The sequence below is a fragment of the Sapajus apella genome, unplaced genomic scaffold (genome assembly GCF_009761245.1).
Source record: "Sapajus apella isolate SASKATOON/1434 unplaced genomic scaffold, GSC_monkey_1.0 scaffold1, whole genome shotgun sequence".
In the NCBI taxonomy this organism is placed as follows: Eukaryota; Metazoa; Chordata; class Mammalia; order Primates; family Cebidae; genus Sapajus; species Sapajus apella.
In genome coordinates this window covers 21,173,729-21,195,906 of record NW_022436941.1, presented here as the reverse complement: position 1 = coordinate 21,195,906, position 22,178 = coordinate 21,173,729, and the positions used below count along the sequence as shown (strand labels likewise).

The following is a 22,178-nucleotide window of genomic DNA, read 5'->3' as shown; positions in this document are numbered from 1 at the left end:
AACATATGAGATTATAAGATGCTGATTTGGTTAAGAGTATGAGTCACGTGTAAAGTGAAAATTGGATGGGGTCAATATTATTTTTAAAAACCTCTTAGGAAGTTACCGGATTGGAGACTGATATACCATCTCCTATTAAGTATGAGACTTACTCCCACTGTTTCCTTAGCATTGAAACAGGCTGCTATTTCTTTAAGACCAGATCATAGAGTTAGCTTGTCTTTGAAGCATTTTTCTATGAAATAATACATAGCCTTAAACACAACATTCATTATCAGTGTGTGAGATGCTCACAGTGTAAAAGTCCATGCAGAGACTAGAAGAAGAGAGGAAACAGCAAATTCCTAACTCCTTCTCATGCTTACACTGTAGCATAAAATCAGCAGTGGGAATGGTAGCCGATGTACCCATTTAGATCATTTCTTTCTGTCTGATATGGGCTGTATATTGTTGAAATTGAGAAAATTAATTGATATATGATGGGGTTTTGCTGAGTTCAGTAGTGAAATATCTGTTGAAACAGACTTCAGACTGAAAAAGTTGGTGAATTTTAGATACCCTGTTTGTACTAGGAAATTTATGGACTTAATATTATCTTTTTTAGGTAGGCTGGCACGTTGTTCAGGTGAGCAGTTTCTCAGAAAATGCATTCATTTTCATGATGCCTACAACTTGGTGAATCATAACTAGTATGTATTTCTGCAGCTCTTCTTTAAGGAAAGGCTAACTTAAATTTTGTAACCTATTCAAGAGGAAAAACTTCTGATCCATGCCTTTCACCCTACCTTCAAAAATAACCTCCCATTTTCCCTGAAGCCCTGTTTGGATAAGTTCTGCTTCAGTTCACATTTTTACCACCTGCTGAGTTTGTCTGTTGAGTGTCAGTCTTGGCTACTCTCAACTGCAAGCCTAGGTCAGCCTTTTCTGTCTCCTAAGCAGTTACCAGTTGGCACAATTGTTAATAGATTCTACCCACTTCAGAAACTCAATGTGAAAATCAAAGTATGGCAACTACAAGTGTGTTAAACTTTCAAATAGATCTCAGACCGGGAATCTGTGGTCCGAATTCCACAAATGGAGAACTACGTTTGTCTTCTTTGTGGATTTCACATTTCAAATTTTGTTCAGAAACCTGAATAAAGCTCTAAACTGCTCAAATGCAGTCAAGTAAGGCCCATTACTCAACCTGTCTTGGCATTGTTTTCTACCCCCTTGGAGCGAGCACACTGAGGAGAAAGATTATCACTGGGCGTCTGGAGCAGAGCTGCTTGCTTCTGAATGCTCATGATAATCAATAGCAGATGTGTGGCTAGCACTGGAAAGTTGCATAACTGTCTCACACTGAATTCAGCTACGTCAGCCAGCCAATGTGAGGGGTCTCCACTAGGTTGTTGAAAAATAAAATTTAGTTAAAAACCTATGTTTATCTTATCACAAAATTATTTCCTTGCTGTAAGGATAAAGGCAGTAGTAGAGTAGAAATAATTTGACAAATACTGCCCTTGGACTTGAATTTCAGTTTGATATATAGAGGAACTTTCTAACGGTTAGGATGGAAATGGGTTTGTTTTTTCAAGGAGGGTGTCTCTGGTTGTCAAGGCAATTCTGGATGAATGTGTGTTGCCCGTGATGTGATAAGAGATTGCTTTACCAGCCAGGTAGAGGATTAGAGTAGACAACTTCTGGCCAGGTGCAGAGGCTAACACTTGTAATCCCAGCACTTAGGGAGGCTGAGGTAGGTGGATCACCTGAGGTCAGGAGTTCAAGACCAGCCTGGCCAACATGATGAAACCCCGTCTTTACTAAAATTACAAAATTAGCTGGGCATCATGGTGCATGCCTGTAATCCCAGCTACTCGGGAGGCTGAGGCAGGGGAATTGCTTGAACCTGGGAGGTGGAGGTTGCAGTGAGTTGAGATCGCACCATTGCGCTCTAGACTGGGTGACAAGAGCAAAACTCCATCTTAAAAAAAAAAAAAAAAGAGTAGACAACATCTAAGGCTTCTTTCAAGCCTGAGTTTCCACACTGTGATTTTTGACCCTTTTTCCTCTTGCTACTTTTCTAAAGGAAAGCTGAGGATGCCTTGGTCAGATGTGATTTCGTGCTGCCCTGGCCACCTCAGCCCTGCCTTTCCTCTTCTTCCTGCTGAATCCCTTCTGTGGCCCCTCTCGTGCTGTTCCCATTCACCTGAGCACAGGAAAGAAATTCAGCCCTTTAGCTTTCATTTTCCATTGCTAGACCACACACATTAAATTGCCACACCTATCTGGAATATTGATAGAGCTAGCAAACAGACACTCTTAAACAACCTAGGACAATCTGGCCTTATTCATTATTATATTTGGAAAAGTGATGAGGAGACCCTCATGATTTTTAGTGTTCCATCCTGTTCTTTACCCACTGAATCATTATAACAACGCTGTTAAATAGTGACATTATTCTTATTGTATAGATGTGCAAACAAAAGCACAGAGAGGTTAAATTTGCTCATTTTTAGAGGAAAAATTAGGAAATAAGAGGAGGAAAACTCATCTTAATGCAAATGAGGCACAGACAGTGCTTGTTTCGCTTATGGGGGTGACCCAGGTCTCCCAAATTGAGTCTGGTTTTCTTTTCCTTGCTCCTGGCAACCCATGTCTGATGAGGCTTACCGAATTTTTAATTAAGGTCCTTACTGAACTTTTAATTTAAAAAAAGACTCAGTAGTTTCAGGCAGCTGAATAAATAGAAGCTATTGAATTTATAGCATATTTAAAGCATTGACTATCAGGAATTGAATGGCTTCAGTTTAAGGCTGTGACTAAATCATTTGAACAGGGAGATGTGACGATGTTTCAGTGCTAGAACCATGGCCAGCCATAAACTTTATGGGGACTTCCCAATATTAGCAATCTTCGAGTTACTCCTCTGCAAAATAAAGGAGGACTTGGATTTTATAGGAGCAGTTTAATAGAGTGAGACTGTCTGGATATAGGAGACAGGAGGCTTAGTCTGCATTCATTGTAGTCTAAAGAACATTATTACTTAGTTTTGTGACCTGGAGCAAATCATGTAACCTCCATTTCTTTAATTACATATCTGTAAAATGAGTATGATGACCCAAGGGGGCTAATTTGGGAGTCTAAATAAAACCTAATACAAGACATTATTGCTAAGTACATCCAGCCCTCCATATCTGTGCATTCCATATCCATGAATTCAGCATCTGTGGATTCAATCAGCAGCAGATCAATAATATTCCAGGGGAAAAAAATTCCACAAAGTTCCAAAAAGCAAAAGTTGAATTTGCCACTTCCCATATTGTGTTGAATTTGTGTGAATGAAGTGATATGTAGGCATTGTATTAGGAATTATAAGCAATCTAGAGATAATTTAAAACATATGGAATGATATATGTACTTTATATGCAAATACCTTGTCATATATGAGACTTGAGCATCTTTGGATTTTGGTATCCTTAATGGTCCTGGAACCAGTCTCCCACGGATGCTGAGGAATGGCTGTGTTATAAAAGAAGGACCGTGGGTCATAAATTCTTCAAATAATATTTTCTGACCTGACTTTGAGAGTATGCTTGTGTTTTATCATCTGCTAAAAGCTTTTTCACAGGAAAGATTTCTTAGTAGAGAAATAACAATGAAAGCCTAGGAAACAAGACATCCCAGATGTATTGTTGTCCCCCGCCTTTCTGACGCCAGCACTTCTTCTCAGTCTCTCAGATTTAGGCACTCACATCCAGAGCACTAGTGAACGTGTAGAATTTATGGGAGAGGTCACTGGGCAGATTGAAGAGAGAGATTACCCATAACTTCACACTCCCCGGACCTGGCCACCACTGGCTTTCTCCCTCCCTCATCTCCACACTCATCCTTAGCATCTTCCTTTCATGTGGTTCTGCCCCAGCCCACCTCAGCCTCCCCAGCCTTATCTCACTCAGTGCAGATGGTCCCTGGTTTACAAATTTTTAACTCTATGTATATTTGTATGTGTGTGGGGTGTGTGTGTGTGTGTGTGTGTGTCTATATGTGTGTGTCTGTGTGTAGAGAGGGGTCTGACTCATGCCCAGGCTGGAATTCAGTATGTGATCATAGCTCACGGTAGCCTTGAACTCCTGGGCTCAAATGATCCTCCTGCCTCAGTCTCCCAAGTGGCTGGGACTACAGGCATGTGCCACCATACTCAGTTAATCTTTTTAAAATTTTTTTGTAGAGTTAGGGTCTTGCTATGTTGTTCAAGCTGGTCTCAAACTTTTGGTCTCAAGCTATCCTTGCACTTCAGTCTCCCAAAGTGCTGGGATTAAATGTGTGAGGCAGTGTGCCCAGACTGACTCTATGTGTATTTTACTAAAAGTGATACACATTCAGTAGAAACTATACTTTGAACACCCATACAACCATTATGTTTTTTTACTTTTAGTACACTGTTAAAAAATTACATGATATAGTTCAACATTTTATTATAAAATAGGCTTTGTACTAGATAATTTTGCTTAACTGTAGGCTAATGTAAGTGTTCTGAACACATTAAAGGTGGGGTAGGCTAAGTTATGGTGTTCAGTATGTTAGGTGTATTAAATATATTTTCATCTTAAGATGCTTTTATCCTGATGTAGCCCCATCACTAAGTTGAGGCACATCTGTACTCATCACTTAAGGCCACTTGCGGCACAGAGCTTGACCTTCTGCAAAGGTGCATAAATGACTCCACTGTCATTCGAACATTTCCTTCTTCAATTCTAGTAAATAAAATTTTCTTAAGGCTAAGAGAGACAACCTAGGCCAGAGAGGGGCCGTGGAGAGATACCCACTTAGGCTTATGTTATAGAAGGGTAAATGTAAACACGCCTGAGGATAATAGGAAGAACTCAAAGCCTGCAGGCCTAACTAGGGGAGAGACCAAGACACAGATCTCTCCCACATATGAAGAAACGGGAGTGAAAGCCAACTTTTTATATAGATGGTGGAAGACTTTGAAGACATTCAAGGTACTAGACAAAAATGATACTAGAAAAGTTGAAGAAGATCTCAAAGTCAAATAGAAGCAAGCAGATTCAGCCTCCTATCAGCAGGACAAGAAAAAAAACAATGACCATTTTGGTGACCTGACGTTCTTGGGAACTAGAGGCTGTAGGTGCATAACTAGTTTACAAAGATGCCTCATATTTTTCACTGCAGAGAACATAACATTCTTGAATGTGAGTGGAATATGTGATACCTCCTGATTAAAACGGTACCTTGTCTTCCCAGTCTGTTGGCCTTCTAATTTGTGTGAGTCTGAAAACTCACTGATCTCCCCTTTCCTTAACAGACATCCGGGGAGCTATGAGCAAAAGGCCTAAAAGGCTAGGCCTTAAAAAAATTTTTTTTAAACAGCTTTATTTAAGGCATAATTTGGAAAGAGATTTTTCTGCTGCTCTGTGATAAAGTTCTGTTGAGAGTTAGTGTTAATAAACCTTCCTTAGCACTAAGGTGACTTGGAAAGTTGAGTTCTTTAGGTTTGTGGTGAAAATTAACAAAATTATATCAATAAGCTCCAGGTGAGTAGAATCCATTTACATATGACACATACAAACATTTGATTATACCTCCATGAATGAATAAACATTCAGAATCTTGGCCAACATTTTCATTCTTCCATCTTGACACAAAAGGTGGGAGTTCCATTAGTAGACACTTATAGGAGTTCAACATAGTATCTAAGTACAGTTTGTTATTAAATTGAAGTGTTGCTAACTTAGTTGCAATTTTATATCAGGAGGTCGGTAATAGATTTTTGGTATGACTTCCACACATGTCGCCATGTGAAGCATGTTGGGGTGTTTCTTAAATATACAAGAATGAACAGTCCCACCTACTGGAGAGAACAAATCATTATGATGTACTGGACCACCATTCACTGGGGCTAAGAAGTAAGTTATCCCCTTTTGACTAAAAGCACAGCAAAATCAAGATAACCTAGTATATACTGGAGCACAGCAGAAGGCCAAGGGGAGCCCTAGAGAATCAGCTGCCCTTTGTCACCATGTTGCAAGGTAGGGGTATGGGGCAGTGTAGCTTGCCCAGAGCAGACGGCTTTGAGGTTGTACAGGAGACTGAGGAAAGTCCTTATTCATGTAAAGCCCTTTAAAATAAGCTGAGCATTCATTGTTCTTAAGCTAAATCAAAACATTCTTCCCCAAGGTGACTGCTTGCTTGCATTTACATACAAAGGAAGTTTCTCTCCAGGCTTCCTGAGACTGGTGGTGAATGTTTAAAGACCAATGGAGCTGCTAACATGAATTTAAAATGAATTACAAGGCTGATGTGGGGGCACTTGAACTGTTCATTCAGCAGCTGTAAAACAAGTAGCACATCAAAGGACGTGTATTTTAACATTGCTTATGTGGTTTGTGCACAGTTGGACTTGCAAAATGACATTTAATAAATATTTCTTATCAGGGTACTTTCTAAAAGAAGAGAGTGAAAGTAATTCTGCTATGGGCAGATTGGGCTTGAAATTTGGGTTGTCTGGATTTGTGTAATCATCACCTTGAAAAGGTGTTGCTTTATCCCAATTATAGATCAGTGGAAGCTCTCTTGTGTAGCCACACAGCCCTGGTGAGATCCCTGGTGGACTATCTGTGGACATCTGGGTTCCAGTGAGGAAGGGCAAGGATAGATGGTATAGGGAGAGAGGGGGCAGAACAATGACTTGGGCAGGACAGGAAAGGCCACTTGTGACTGGTGAGGAAGCATTTCTTTGGGATCAGAATGATCCTCATCTCAGGCTATCTCCCCATAAGTCTGAGATTACCGAGTGCAAGGTATACATATTAGCAGCTCCTGACTCAGGATGTGTGGCAGAGGGGACCATGAAGTTAACTTTGACTTTTGGAAGGGTGCAGCCTGTTACCCTTTTGGTGGCAAGGTCAGTTTCCGGGAGCCTCCACAACTCTGATATTTTCCAGATGTTTCTCCTCTTTTGCCCTCTCTGGCTATGTCTTCTTCCCTTCATCCTGCTCTTTCAGTGAAATTGAGATAACATGTTAGAATCTGAGGCATGTTAGAATCTTTCAGCAGTAGGAAGTGACTTAATATCTAGACCCCTTATATTAATATTTATAATAGCCTTCACTGCTTGTTAGTAGCATAAGCACACTTTTCTGTTCAAACTCAATACTTAAATAAAACCCAAGAGTATCTTTTATAAAAATTTACTTTTAATGGTGCAATAGTTAGTAATAATCCATGTAGTCCTTATGGTTTTCAAATCCCTTTTTACTTGTATTACGTTTTTTATAAGGTAATGTAATACAGACATAAATCTATGAAGTAATACTATTTTTTTTTGAGACGGAGTTTCGCTCTTGTTGCCCATGTTGGAGTGCAATGGTGTGATCTCGGCTCACCCCAACCTCCCCCTCCTGGATTCAAGCATCTTTCCTACCTCAGCCTCCCGAGTAGCTGGGATTGCAGGCATGCACCACCTTGCCCAGCTAATTTTGTATTTTTAGTTTTAGAGACAGGGTTTCTCCATGTTGTTGAGGCTGGTCTCGAACTCCTGACCTCAGGTGATCTGCCTGCCTTGGCCTCCCAAAGTGCTGGGATTACAGGTGTGAGCAACCGTGCCCGGCCAATAATACTATTTTTATCTTCATTTTACAGATAAGGAGCCAGAGGCTCAGAGAGTTTAATTTCCATAAAGTCATACAAATAATAAATGGCAGAACTCCTTAAATTTAGACTCTTTAAATCCATGTCTTTTCTTTGTTCTTTTCACGAAGTTTGCCATAGTGTTTCTATTGTTTTTTTGCCTATACAAAATGGGAAATGAAGAAAAAGAGAAGAGCTGGAAAATAAATTTGTCAAAAAAATATAAGTTTTCTCATTTTCCGAGCAGATCTTTCAGATATATTTGAGGACTTTTTGCCTGAGACTGGCGATAACACAAGTGTTCTACAAAATACCTCCATAAGACAGGTCTATCAGTGGCAGCTTTTGTCCCTGCTTTGCAGAGGGAAAACCAAGGCTCCATAGAGCTAAGGGGACTTGTGCTCAGCCAATTTGTAGGAGCCTGTGGGCCAGACCAGGGGGACAGAATTGAGGTCTGTTCTGAAAGCTCTCCAGGTTTTTTATTCTATCAGCATTTCAAACCCTGAAAACCTCCCCTTTGGGATTTTGAAGGAATTCATCCCCAGTTGTTATGGGTAGCAGGGAGGGAACCATGCTCTCCCCCTAAGGAACGGCCCTTTGGAGTAACTGCTGCAGTGATGACCTGGGCTGGGGTTGGAGTAAGAGCGCTCGTCCGGGGCTGTAATGAATGAGAAAGCAGCCTCATCTGTTTCTGCTGTGCAAAGGTAAGAGTGGAAGCCGCTCCACTTTCTTCAAAAGGCCCCGCTTTGGGACTTGTGAAGTTGTGCTCTGTAAAGCTGGTCTTTCCAACCACATGGGTGACTTCCATGTGACTTTCCTACAAAAATAACATGCAATACCCAAGCAGCTTTAAAATCCGTAATTTTTGGCGTGCAAGACTCCAAGACAGAAAGTCAAATGGGCATCAAAAAAATGTAATCCAAAAATACAGAAGCATTGCTTCTACCGTATATGCATTTATGTCAAACTACAGTGTGCTCTGAGATGATACTTTTTTTCTTTGTTATACCTTTTTTCCGCCCGACTAGTGCGTTTGCCGACGGCCCCCCTAGACCCTGCGTCTCGGGAGAGTCGGCTGCCGTCTGGGCCTGCGCCCCACCTGCGTGCGCCCGGGCCGAGCCAGCCCCGCCAGGTCGCCTCCGCCCCGCGGCCGGCCCGAGCGCGCGGCTCCAGGGGCGGACTCCCGCCGCCCAGCTGAGACGCGATTCGTCACTCTTGCAGAACTTTCCCCCTGAAAATCCCTGCACCAGAACCAGCTCTCCCGCCCCGGGGAGGTTTTGATTTTAGTGGCTTTCCTTCCTTTTATTTTCCGTCGTGTGCGGATTTCGCTGCAGAGCGAACTTGCGGCTCGTCCGAGTACTTGTCAGCAGTAATCGCCCCTGCCGCTAGTTAACGCTGACACTATGCACTCTGAAGCAGAAGAATCCAAAGAAGGTAGGATTCTGGTTTCTCCTGGGGGCCCGCCAATTTCTGCGGAGGAATTTTGAGGAAGGCAGTGGTGGTGGTTGCAGATGGGGTTTTAAAGTGAGCGGTAGGCACTTTGTTTGCTTCCCCTGCGCCTTCGCAGCTCAGTTGGAGCTCGATAAGCGGAGCCCAGTACTCATCTCTGGCTCCCGTCTCCGCTGGCAGCCGTTCAGAGGGGAGGGGAGAAGAGTCGGACCTAGTTCAGCCAGCCCACTAAAGTCTGCTTTTTAGCTTTCTCTGGAAACGAAAGAGCCCCTCTTGGACTCCACGATTGCAAAATGTGCTTGGAAAAGGGCTGCCTGCCTGCATCAGAACGACTGAAAGCGGGATCCCCTGAAGAGCCCTGAGTGGAGGGTCCCTTGAAAAGGGGTTTCAGAAATCAGAAATGCTATATGTTTCCGGCTAAAAGGGGAAGCTGAGTAGGGGAAGTGAAAAATCTATATTTGAGAAATAGTTTTTATTTTCATTCCTAGTTTTTCAGCATTGAGTTCGTTGGGGTTTAAGGGGGGTGAAAGATATGAGGGGGTCCTTGTGCAACTTGAAACTGAGGAGAGTTTGTTTCTAACTTTGCAAAAGCAAAGGGTTTCATTTACTCCTAGCAGAGAACGGGTGACAGGGCTGGAAAAGCTCCAACCAAAACAATTATACGCTGGTGTTAGTTTGGGGAGTTTATTTGTGTGTGAGTGTTTGTATGCTTTGTTCCCTGAAAGTTTATGTATACAAAAGTCCTCTTGTAAGTGGGGGGTGGAAGTGAGGGTGGTTGGGGAAAATTAGAGAGTAAGAAGGGAGACCGTTCAAGATTGTGAAATCCTCTTTTCATGTCGTCTCTTGGAAAGCTGGTTAATTTCAAGTCAATCACAGCAGCTCTGGTAGACGGGAGGAGCAGCTTCATCATTTCTCCATTTGGTAGACACCAGTTAGGAAGAGCCCTTGAAATTTGTTCTCTTCTGCCTTTTACTGATTCCACTCCCAGAGTAAAGCTTTGTGTTTCACAATGTAGTCTCTCTGGGCTCACGTTTACCTTATTATGCTGAGTGAGGGAAACGGTCAATAAAAAGGAGGCTTGTTTAATAGAAATATGGGGTTGGCATAAATTAGAAACGGCAGCCAGGAGCATTGTTTTTGAGCTTGTTGTGGAGCATGGGGGAAGTAATGTTTTCTTGCACTGGCCTCTGTTCTGATGGAACTGTGTGCTGATAGATGCTTTTTTTTCTATGTCTTTATAACATCAATGTATTGAAAGTCAAAGGTAGTTGAAGGCAAATAGGAACCAGGCTGAAAGAACTCTGTTAATTACAAGTAGAACTCAAGTTGTTTTCTCCCAGGTGTGTTTTCCCTGTCTTTTTTGGGAAAGAGGGAGTGGGAGAGAAAGTGGAAAAACAGTATCCCAAAGTATGTATTATACATTCCCCTAGCAACATTACAGTCTTCCCTCCTCAAGGGCCCGGCTCTCTGGTGCTGAGTTTGGAAGCAGCCTGCAAACTGGTCTGTGAAAAGGTTAGCCGGGTTCCTTCTGCTTGTTCCTCACCTTCCCTCCACTTGTCATCATTTACATTCTGCAGCTCGGCCACAAATAATCTGGCTCTTTGCTTTTTAATCTGAGGTACTAGAATTTTAAATTGATAATAGTTAGGGTGGGATATAGAATAACTCTTGAGGGAGATTGAACACTTTATTAAGCGGGTAGAATCATCAAAGCTTCTGCCAGGAAATAAAGGAGGGTGTCTGTATGTTTTGCATGTGTGTTTCTCCAAGGCCAGTTTATTGGCTGTAATCTAGAACCATCCGGTTAGCTACCATTACTCAGATGTCTATGAAGGGAGCTATGTTGTGTAAGTAACTCAGTTATCTTCTCTATCTTTAGTAATCCATTTCCTCTTAAACGTAGCTTTTTTTTTCTCCTCCTGGTGAATTTATGTATCTCATTTAGTGTGAGATCACGAGTTTTTTTTTTTTTTTGAGATGGAGCTTCATACTGTCAGCTGGGCTGGAGTGCAGTGGCGTACCCTCAGCTCATTGCAACCTCTGACTCCCGGTTCAAGTGATTCTCCTGCCTCAGCCTCCCGAATAGTTGGGATTACAGGCACCCGCCACCACGTTAGGCTAATTTTTTGTGTTTTTATTAAAGACTAGGTTTCACAATGTTGGCCAGGCTGGTTCGAACTCCTGACCTCGCACCACGAGTTCTTAAGAACATCTGTATTGCAAGAAAACTGCCTTTGGATGCTTCATGCCTGATTCGCTGTAAGGGAAGATACTTTTAAGTCAATGTCTGTATTGGAAGAAAACTGCCTTTGGCTACTTCATGCATGATTTGCTGTAAGAAGAGATACTTTTAAGTCATTTTTCTGAACTGCAATGAGAGACTATATACTTTGGGGTTGAATCTGAAAAAAATATCAAGTCAGATTCAGAAGATTTTGGAGGCCAGCATGTTTTTGCATATGAGTGGATGTAGAAGCAAATGATTGGGGATATTGTTAAGCCATCAGAGCTTAAAACGTACTTGACTGTGTGTCAGCGGTGCTGGATCTTTGTCCTCAGCCTATAGCCACCTCCTAAAGAATTGATTTAATTTTTCCTGCTTACCAGTGAACAGGTGATTGTGCTTGAGTATTAAACAGAGAGAAATAATCCAGGCCTTGCTTCATTAAAAACTGAATGAGTTTAAATTATTCAGACATAGAATGAGTAGGAAAGAAGGGAAAATGAAGGAAGAAACTCACTTTACTAAAAAGGTGACTACCATGAAAAAGAGGATATCAACAGTTTCCAGTGGATGGGGTTTCCTGAGGAGACAGGCTGACAGCCATGTATTTGACATTTAGTTGCTTCCTGAGTAAATTGCTTAATTATGAAGTTATGAAGTAGTAAATGAGTGGCAGTTGAGATCTCTGCGAATCTTCCTAGTGCTAAGCATCAAGGCAACTAGGGCTCCTTTGCTCTGGTTGTCGAAGCTTTGGTACCAGAAATTGAGAAAGCCATTGTTAAGGGGTGGGTGAGGTGTCACTTTGTGGGGACTTCGAAAAGAATGAGGGTTCAGTGGTGAGTGAGTCTGACTCGCTCCTCCATTGCCCATAATAGCCATTTGCTGCCACCATCTCATGCAGTTCTTACTCTCATACCTTACCAGGCCTGCTATTTCACAAAGAAAACAGTAGCCATTAGATAATTCCCTCAGCTTCCTACTCTCAGACTGACAGACTCATCTTCATCCACACCCATCCTCCCCCTGTCTGTGGAACAGGTGTCACTCCTGTAGAACACCCCACCTTCCATCTTGGGCTCCTCCTGCACCAGTCAGCCCAAGTCTCTCCTAGCTCCTTCTTTTCTGCATACAGACAGAGCTCAAGCTCCCCATTCTAGGACGTTGGCACTTGCCGGTCTTCCTGCCCAAAATATCCTTCTCTCCGCCTGACCTCCTTTTCTTGGTCAGCTCCTTAGAGAGGCTTTTTCTGAACCTAAACTCACTTTCCCTGTCACCCGCTCTCAGAGCACCTGTTCCTTTCCTGGCTGGCTCTCACCACACTGTTAACGTCTCTTCTAGACTGCAAGCTCTCCAGGCAAAAACAACGTCTGTTTTATTCCTTGCTATATCTCTAGGACCTATACAGTAAGCGGTGCTCATTAAATGGTGTAGATTGAATGAATGAATGGTCTCCATTCTTTAAAGTTAATCCTTGGCCAAAAAAAGTTTGGTTTTTCCATAGTGGTGATTAATATCCTCTTCTGTAATAAAGAATCCCAATGATAATTGTATAAGCTACCACACAGTCTCGTGTTCTGTTTTAACCTCACACGGTGTGGCAGCTTATATAATAATATTCAGCACTAAGGACTATTTTATAAGTATTTCCCCCATTCCTGCCCTTCCCCAGACGGGAAGTTTTGCAGAGGGAATGAAGAGGAAAGGAGCTTAAAGCAGTGGTTCAGCTCTGATGAAACCAAGGGGTACAGCTGACCTTGATGTCATACATAATGTAAAAGGTACAGCATATGCTCTTAAACACTGGCCTTTAACGTGCTTCTGTTTCCTTTTATGTAGTCATTAGCCTTGGAGTGTTGTGTGCTGACATGGGCTGAAGGTAGAAAATCCATTTAGAGATCTGTCATACTCTGTCCTTTACAGTGGACATCACTTGATAACTTGGCATTGTCAGACACCTCCAGCTCTGTAAACTTAAAGGCATTTGGAGCTTTTATCCCCTCACTTCTGAAATTTTTATAATATTGAATATGCATCCTACCTTTCTTACCCCTAGATTATGCCATTGAGCAGTCAGGATTACATGGATGATTAACTTTTCTGCTCCTGGCTTTTGGTGATCCAGGAAATAGCCAAAAAGTGGTAAGTGAAAGAGAATGCAGTAGGGCCAGCCTGGGTGACAAGAGTGAAACTCCATCTCAAATAAATAAACAAATAAATTAAATTTTAAAAATAAGACATTGTGAAATAAAATTGAGCTCGGCAAGTAGATCCTATTAGATTCCGGGTTTTGAAAGTTGTAGACCAAGTGAGAGGCAGGTAAACAGTGAGCTCGCTTGTTTTCATTCCTTTGAGCATGTCATTCAGGAAAAATTAGCTGTTGAGGGTGCTTGGTTGGATAGAGACACTCTTCTTTGGGGAGAAGGTGTGTTTGTGTGTGGGCGGGAAACGAATCAGCATTCTGACACGGAATGTGCTGTTGCAGGAGCAGATGGCCATATCACAGCCTCACTTTCCCTGGAGCATGTTGCAGCAGGCCTGGTACATTCTGGGAGTCAGAGCACCTTTCTCAGGAAGTAATTGTGGGGCTGCAGCCCACTGTCCCCCCAGCCGGTGACCAAGATATCTGAAAGAACAGTTGCTTACATTTTGTTCTAAGGGTTTATAAACCTTGAAGAAGAGGCAGAGGGCTGTAGTATGTCCTGAGTGACTAACTGCTGAGTTGGGAGTAAATTGCCTAAGGGAGTGCTGCCCTGGGAATAGCCTGTGTAGAGCCTGTTAGTTAGGCTGGTACCTTATGGTATTTATGGGTTTGAAGATAGGGGAGGGGAGGAGTTGTGTTTATGTATATAGTATCATCTGTTAACTTAATGGTAATACATTCTCCAGCTTTGTAGTGAATATTAGTTAATTTTATAAGTAACTAGGAACAGAGCTGCTTCTAAGAAGGTGATGAAGCAAAGAGGTTACTAAACAGAATTCCTCTGGTAGCTTTAGGTGTGTGAAGCCACAAGACTGCATTTGTTGAGGTCAGGGTTGACTGTCAAAAAGTGAATAAGCAGTTCGTGAACTTTCCTTCCAGTTTGACATGCCGGTTATGCTTGATGCCAGTTCACCTGGCTCCAATAAGTGTTTTCATGTGGCCTACTCAGCCAGGCTGAGGAGCTGGGGGCCAGAGCTGTCCCCAGAGGCACAGGCTGTTCTGCCTTCTGTGGACAAGCCAGTAGACCCCTGCTTCCAGGATACAGCCCCTCCCCCTTGCCTGCTGCGGCCTTCTTTGGGCTTCAGAAACTCCTAGCAACAAATGTTAAGTGAACTAGTACCTCCTCTGCAGGGCCTGGGGAAGCAAAAATGTGTTTGTAGATAACCCCATCTTCAGAGAATTTTTGGTTCAGGGCATCACACACAGCACATTGGCATCCATAGGACAAAAATACGTGATGGAGAGAGATGAGAGCAGCTTCAGAGGATCAGACAGCGGACCATATGAAAATCTAGAAGAGGGAGTATTCACCAAAAGTTATGATGGACAACAGTGACTTCACAGAGGGGTAACTTGTATTCCAGCTAGATACTTTAAGCAAGTTGATGGGAGAAAATAGTGTGATTGACAGGGAACCTGCCTGTGCTGTGCACTGGGATCAGGAAGAAAGTCTACAGAAGTGTGGAGAGCAGTGTTTATGGAGGGCATTGGTGGTGATGTTGTAGTGGTACATGGGGCCAGACTAGAAGCTGGGCCTTCCCAGGGGGACACTGTGTATAGGCAACAGATAAGACCCTGGGAGTCAGGAGACTGATCTACATGACTTTGTTCCTGGTTGTCTGTGCAACTTTCATTGGCTACTTAATCTTTCTGAAGTTCAGTTTCCCCATTGGAAAAATTAAGGCTAGGCACAATGGCTCACACCTTTAATTACAGCACTTTGAGATGTTAAAGCAGGTGGGTCAGTTGAAGCCAGGAGTTCAAGACTAGGCTGGGCAACAAAGTAAAAACCCCCATCTCTACAAAAAAAAAAAAAAAAAAAAAAAAAAGGTAAAAATTAGGCACAGTGGAATGCACCTGTAGTCCTAGCTACTTGGGAGAGTCAGGAAGATCACTTGAGCCCAGGAGTTCAAGGCTACAGTGAGCTATGGTTGTGCCATTGCATTCCAGCCTGGGTGTCAGAGCAAGACTCTGAGAGAGAAAGAAAGGAAGGAAGGAGGGAGGGAGGGAGGAAGGAAGGAAGGAAGGAAGGAAGGAAGGAAGGAAGGAGTCTTTTAGGAATGCCAAGGAAGGAAGGAAGGAGGGAGGGAGAGAAGGAGGGAGGGAAGGAGGGAAGGTGGGAGGGAGGGAGGGAAGGAAGGAAGGAAGACCAAGCAGGCAAGAACCAAGAAAGAAAGAAAGAGAAAAATGGGAACCTTGATATTGGATGGAAGAGGGCAGATACAAAGTAGTCTTTTAGGAAAGAAAGAAAGAAGGAGAAAGAAAGAGGAGAGAGAGAGAAAGAAAGAAAAATGGGAACCTTGATATTGGATGGAGGAGGGCAGAAACAAAGTAGTCTTTTAGGAAAGAAAAAGAGAGAAAGAAAGAAATGGGAACCTTGATATTGGATGGAGGAGGACAGATACAAAGTAGCCTTTTAGGAAAGAGAAAGAAAAAGAAGGAAAAGAAAGAAAGGAAGTAGAAATGATATTGGATGGAGGAGGACAGATACAAAGTAGTCTTTTAGGCATGCCAAGCTGGCAGGAACCGTGAGTTGGTCTGGAGGGCAAGATGGAGCCTGGGTATAAGGAGCCTGGCCAAGAAAGTGTGAGAGTAGCCAGTCACAAGGGGAGAGTTGAATCCCTGTATGTAGTCTCTGAGGGGAAGACTGTAGAGAAAGGAGGGGGCTGGGCCATGGACTTAGCTTCTGAGAACGCCCACTTTTACAAGGAGAGAAGTAGATGGAACCAATAAAGGAAACAAATGGAGTAGCTCAAGAGGTAGGAAGAAACAAGGAGAGCATAGGGCCTTGGAAGCCAGAAGGACAAGAGCCTTGTGGAGGCGGTGGTCAGCCCATCTATAGAGAGGTGATGTGGGAGACTGCTTCATCTTCCTTTTGGGCCTCAGCTGAGGCTGACTCAGCTAAAGCCGGGAGCCTGGGGTTTGAGGAGCTCATCTTCTAAGGGGTGGGAATATATCATAGGCATTCAGTCAGTATTTAGCCGGTGACCAAGAGCATGAAAGAAGGCATGTGGGGCCAGGAGGTGACTGCCCCGCTGAGAGCAAGTGCCCCAGCCTCCTGAGGAGCTGGCCGTCTCCATTTCTGCATGCTTTCCAAGTCCTAGTTGCCAGCAGATTCCTTTCCAGATTGTCACCCCATCACCTCTGACGAGTGTTTGGAAGAGCATTGTCTACAGGCCCCTCCCTGGGGCATCACACAAAGTATGCACTGGTGCATGAGGGTAACAAGTGAATATGGGCAGGAAATTTAATTAACCTTAAAAAGGAAAGCAACTGGTTTCCTATGCATTCACAATGCTTCTGACACCGAACGTGGGAGGGTCTTTCCTACACCAACCAGTTTTCCAGTTCTCAGCGGACTTGACTGGACGTCCTATCATTTAACTCATTTCTGACACTAACTGTCCAGAGTTAGGGCAGACCCCACAGGTTAAGAGCTCAGTCCCACAAGACTGCCCTCCAGCTTCAGACAGCAGTTGCAACTCCAGGCATCTCATACTTCTGACCAACTGCCTATAAATTGAGAGTTTGCATGAAACCCCCTCAGGTTTAGTAATTTCTTAGAACAGCTCATGAAACTCAGAGAAACATTTACTGATTTATTCTAGAGGATGCAACTCAGGAAGAGCCAATGGGAAGAGATGTGTAGGACAAAATACAGTGGAGGGTGCCAGCTTCCATGCCCGTCCAGGCAGGCCACCCTCCCAGCATCTCCAGATGGGATGAAATCGTTGGCCGTTGGTGATTAAACTCGGTCTCCAGCCCCTCTCCCCTGCCCAGAGTGGGGAAACTGAACATTTTAAACCTCTAATCACCTGACTGGGTCCTCTGCTAACCACTCCTCATTCTGGTTTATGAGTCACCTCATTAACATAAACTCAGGTAAGTTTGAAAGGGGCTTATTATGAGTAACTAAAGGCACTCCTCTCACAGCTATCACTCAGGAAATTCCAAAATTTTAGAAACTCTGCATCAGGAACTAGGGACCAAGACCAAATATTACAACAAAAGATGCACCTATAACTCTTTTTTTTTTTTTTTTTTTTTTTTTTTAAGAGATACAGTCTCTGTCACCCAGGCTGGAGTGCAGTGGCAGGGTCACAGCTCACTGCAGCCTTGAACTCCTGGGCTCAAGCAATCTTCCTACCTTAGCCTGCCAAGTAGCTAGGACTACAGTTGCGTGCCACCATGCCCAGCTTATTTTTTAATTGTTTTGTAGAGATAAGGTTTCACTTTGTTACCCAGGCTGGTATTGAACTCCTGAGCTCAAGCAGCCCTCCCACCTTGGCCTGTCAAAGTGCTGGGATCACAGGGATGCGCCACCATGCCCAGTTATCACTCTTATCATTTAGGAAATTCCAGGAGTTTTGAGAGCTCTGGCCAGGAGCTAGGGATAAAGACCAAATGTATATTTCTATTATATAACAGTATCACACAGCTCTTCATACTGGGGGAAAGCTTTGGCCACTCAAAATTAGATAATTTTTATCACTTCCCTTTCACCTTTGCTTCCTCTCTCCTTGTGTTTTTTTCTTCCTGTGTCAGGAGCACATGTCTTAAAAAAAAAAAAAAACCACTGATGCTTTTGCCAGGGGTACCCTATATTCGGTATACAATTTGGAACTCTTAGGACTTTAGTCTTATACATATTTACTATTATTTGGGCCACACTAGCAAGCTGAGCCATTTTGAGAAATTTTAGATTTCCCCTGTGGTGGTAAGCAGTTGTTACACCAGTGGAAATATGCTAGATAGCTTGTTCCTTGTGAGAACCAATAAGATAATGTTAGTGTAAAGCTTGTAATCATGCCCAGAGACAGAACCCTGCCCAGGCCTGCCTGTTCATTCAGTTAAGAAGTCCTCATTTCACGTTCTCTAAAAAGCAGGGAAGAGTTGGCTTGCTCCAACACACTTTTTCCTCCTGTAAAGTTGTTTGATAGCAAAATATTAGTACACTGAGTGTTCTTATTGTTGAGTACTTATAAAACCATTTTCACCTTTCAATGATTAAAATGAGAATTACGTCAGTTATGAAACATCTAGAATGAAAACGCATGCCTCCTCAATATCACAAGTCTAAACATTGGACTCAACATCCTCAGAGAAAAGAGAATTAAAGAGGGAATCTCTCAGGAGAATTTTCCAGGAGTTAGACAGAATTCAGGGGCAAGTAGCACGCACTGAAAGGGAAGGGAAAGAATTATTGGGAAATCAAAATAGCAAAGAAAGTCAAGGGAGTGGCAGTCTGGCATATTTCACAGTTCTGTGAGAACAATGAGGGAGACATAGCAATTGGGAGCTATGGCGAGTAGGAGGGTGTGAGAGCCACAGGGTGGGATCTAGGCCTGATGAGAGCCTCCGAGGGAAGAAGTAGGAGTGGAGAGAGAGAGAGAGAGGAAAGGCGGAGTAAGGACATAACTCTAAAATGAAAAAAAAAAAAAGGGAGTAATAGGTACAAAACCCGAGAGGTGAGCAGCAGTATAATAGGCAAGAGACCATTGTAACTGGGGTAAAAAGTTTTGGCAGTTGGTTTATTTTGTTTGATATTGCAGTTAACGGGAGAATGTGGGGTACTGGTCTCCAAAGCACTATGCAGACTTGGAGCCCATGAAATGTGGCGTTTGGAGGACATAGAAGCTCTCCAGTGTTTCTCAGGCAGGATTAATGCAGGGACCTATAAACAAGGATGTGACATTGAGGAATGCTCCGCTCTTCAAGCTGCTAAATTGGGGCCAGTCGGAAGCCAGGGCTATGTGATGTTGGCTTGGATTTCCAGCAAGTTTCTTATTGGGTTATAAAAATGATTTCCTCAGAAAAGCTTGAAAATGACAAATGATGAAATAGAAAAGCAGTTGGGCATCATTTCAAAGCTGCCTGCAGCATTGCGCTGGCCATTTCTGGAGGGCCAGTGTTGAGTGGTTGTTGGAGGGCTAAACCCAACACTTCCAAGCAGTGAAGCTGTACCTGACTTCCGGGGATTTCCCTTATTAACACGTCTGATGGTAAACAGGCTTTCTGAAGGATTTCAGGTGGAGGATTTTTAGGGGTAGAACTGGTTTAAATTATTTCGCTTACTCAGCCATAGCTCTGACTTGATGATCAGGCTAATAACCCTAGAAGTATAGGGGTGATGACTTGACATTCCTGTCCTTGCCACCTACCTATTCCAGCATGCTTTGAGGCTGCCCCACTGTGCAAATGGGGAGGAACAGTAGAGAGAGGAGATGTTGGTTGTATGTCTCAGCAGTGGAACTTTAGCTGGCTTGTTTCAACATGTGTAAGGGTTAATCAGGTAAATTATAATTGCTGCTGGGAAAGGCAGCCTAGCTGAGACGACTCAGCCCTCAGGGTTGCTGGGGAAAGGGTCATTCTTGCAATCCTTGTTTTCCTCTCTTTCCCAAAGATGAGTTCTTACTGTAACATTATGGTCCATAGACCCATTAATAAAGTTAACATTCCTGATTTGTTTCAGTCCTCTGCATTTCTATGTCTTTAAATTCTTTTTTAAGATGCAATTCGACCAAATTAAAAGAACAAAGGAATAATTTGATTTTTTTGTTATTGTTTTTAGTTATTTGAGTCACTTTACAGTCTTAGGCAATTTTCCAAATGAAATATGGAATGCCAACTGGACTATTTGGTCATAGAGGATGGGAGGAAGAGAACTGTTATATTTGGTACTGGTACTAGAATAGCAAAGAACTTACCAGCAAAAGTTTCTTAGAGGAGTATTGTCTGTTGTCTCCTTTCTATCTTTTTAAATGGCACCATGTATCCCTATCTTGTGAACTAGTCAAACATGTTTTAATTGTATATCTTTTAAAGCTTCAGTTAGCCAGATTTTTAAAAAAAAATGTTTGATGTTTTTTATTCCATGAATGACTCAATTGACTACATGTAGGCAGCTACTAAACTTGGCAGTTCGTTGCCATTAGCATGCTCTTGGACAGGAAGTATTCAGTATAGATATGACCAACCAGTTTCCAAGGCTTAAAAATAAATCGGGGATTTCTGGACAGAATAGGTCTTTGTCACTCATTTCAACATGTCTGATGAGTGTTAAAGTTCAAAGCCAACCACTTTGCTTTCTCATTTTTTTCCAGGCCATCACTTTACCTGACATATTCTGTTATACAGATTGAAATTTGTTTCATGATGGTGGTGTTTTGTTTTGTTTTTAAAAATGAATTAAGAAGATATTTGAATAGTCATGAGAATCAGCTAGAGTCAGTATCCTCTCCTTGTTCTCTCTTTTACTTTTAGTTCCTTTTAAGTCATCATCCTGCTGAGATAGGTAATGGTAAAATAATCTTTCCCTGCCTATAAAGGAGCTTAAATTAAAAGTAGCAGGTATGTACTTTTAATTTAAGACTTGTCGTCTTGAATCTGAGGTCCACTTGAAGTAGCATTTTTTTTTTCCCAAAAGTTACTTCCCATCAGTCTTGTGGTTCTTAATTTCATGTGTCAGGCCCCTTAGAAACTCGGGAAGAATCATACTATTTTGACGGATACTAACAGGTTTTTTGGCGTCTTGTTGCCTACAGCTATTGCTTTATGACTTTAAAAGCAAGTTCAGTTTTGTTTTTTTTTTTTTGCTATCTCCGTAAATAATGTAATTTTTCCTCCCTTCTGTTAAAAACCCACACTTTCCCTTCTTTCTTTCACTTACCTATTCTAAGCAGTGTGCGTGTTGGTGGGGAAGGAGTTTAAGAAGACTTGACACTACATTTCCTGGAAATACTATATTAGACACAGCATTTATTAGATGACAATGTCTACAACAACAAAAACTGTTTTTCTGAAGCCTTAACTCCATGCAAGTGTCAATCTCTGAGCTTCTGTTTGTTTTTCAAATAAGAAACTGTGCCAGGAAAGATGATTTGAAATATAAAATGCATGCAAGTATTCTTAGTTTGGGGTAAAGTAAAGTCAATAATGATTCTTTGGACGGACCCAACTAAGCTTCATTTGCCAAACTTAGCAATAAACCATGTTTATGAAGAATGAGGTTCAGTTCTTGTTCTCAGGCAGGACGTAGCTGTGACCCTGAGGTGCTTGTGCTCTGGAGCTCCTCGACTGTTCGTTCATGACAGAGGCAGGACGAAGTAACCCCTGCTATGCTACGGATTAGAGCTTGATCACTCTGGCCTTTTGCAAATACAGGATTCTTCTACCCTAAATACCCTATAGCTGTTCTAATAGGATGTTTTTAGGGAAAAAAAGGGAATTTTTACATAAAGCCGAACTTTTTTTTTTTTTTTTTTTTTTTTTTTTTTTGAGACACAGTCTTGCCATGTTACCCAGGCTAGAGTGCACTGGTGTGATCTTGGCTCACTGCAAACTCCGCCTCCCAGATTCAAGTGATTCTCCTGCCTCAGTCTCCTAACTAGGTGGGATTATGGGCACCCACCACCATGCCCAGCTAATTTTTGTATTTTTAGTAGAGATGGGGTTTCACCATGTTGGCCAGGCTGGTCTCGAACTCCTGACCTCAAGTGATCTGCCTGCCTGGGTCTCCCAAAGTGGTGGAATTACAGACGTGAGCCACCACACCTGGTAAAGACTTCCATTGAGTTAAAATGATTCTCTGATCTGAAACCGTAATTTCCTTTAGCTTTGTAGTGCTCAAGACTCTTGGACCTGAAAGTGGCTGGTAAGCCTCTTCTAGTTTTT

General features: G+C 42.6%; 1 protein-coding gene across 3 annotated transcripts in view; it reads left to right on the top strand.

The window, feature by feature from the left end:
* TNFAIP8 (TNF alpha induced protein 8) overlaps positions 1-22,178 on the top strand; it is a 118,609-nt gene that overhangs the window by 74,905 nt on the left and 21,526 nt on the right. The window contains exon 1 of one of the 3 annotated variants that reach the window (XM_032272012.1): positions 7,652-9,066. The exons of the other annotated variants lie outside the window; for them this stretch is intronic. Within the exon in view, the coding sequence (XP_032127903.1) occupies positions 9,036-9,066 (31 nt within the window). The 5' untranslated portion in view covers positions 7,652-9,035. Of the gene's footprint in view, positions 1-7,651; positions 9,067-22,178 lie in introns of those variants that run through there. 3 annotated transcript variants of the gene reach the window in all.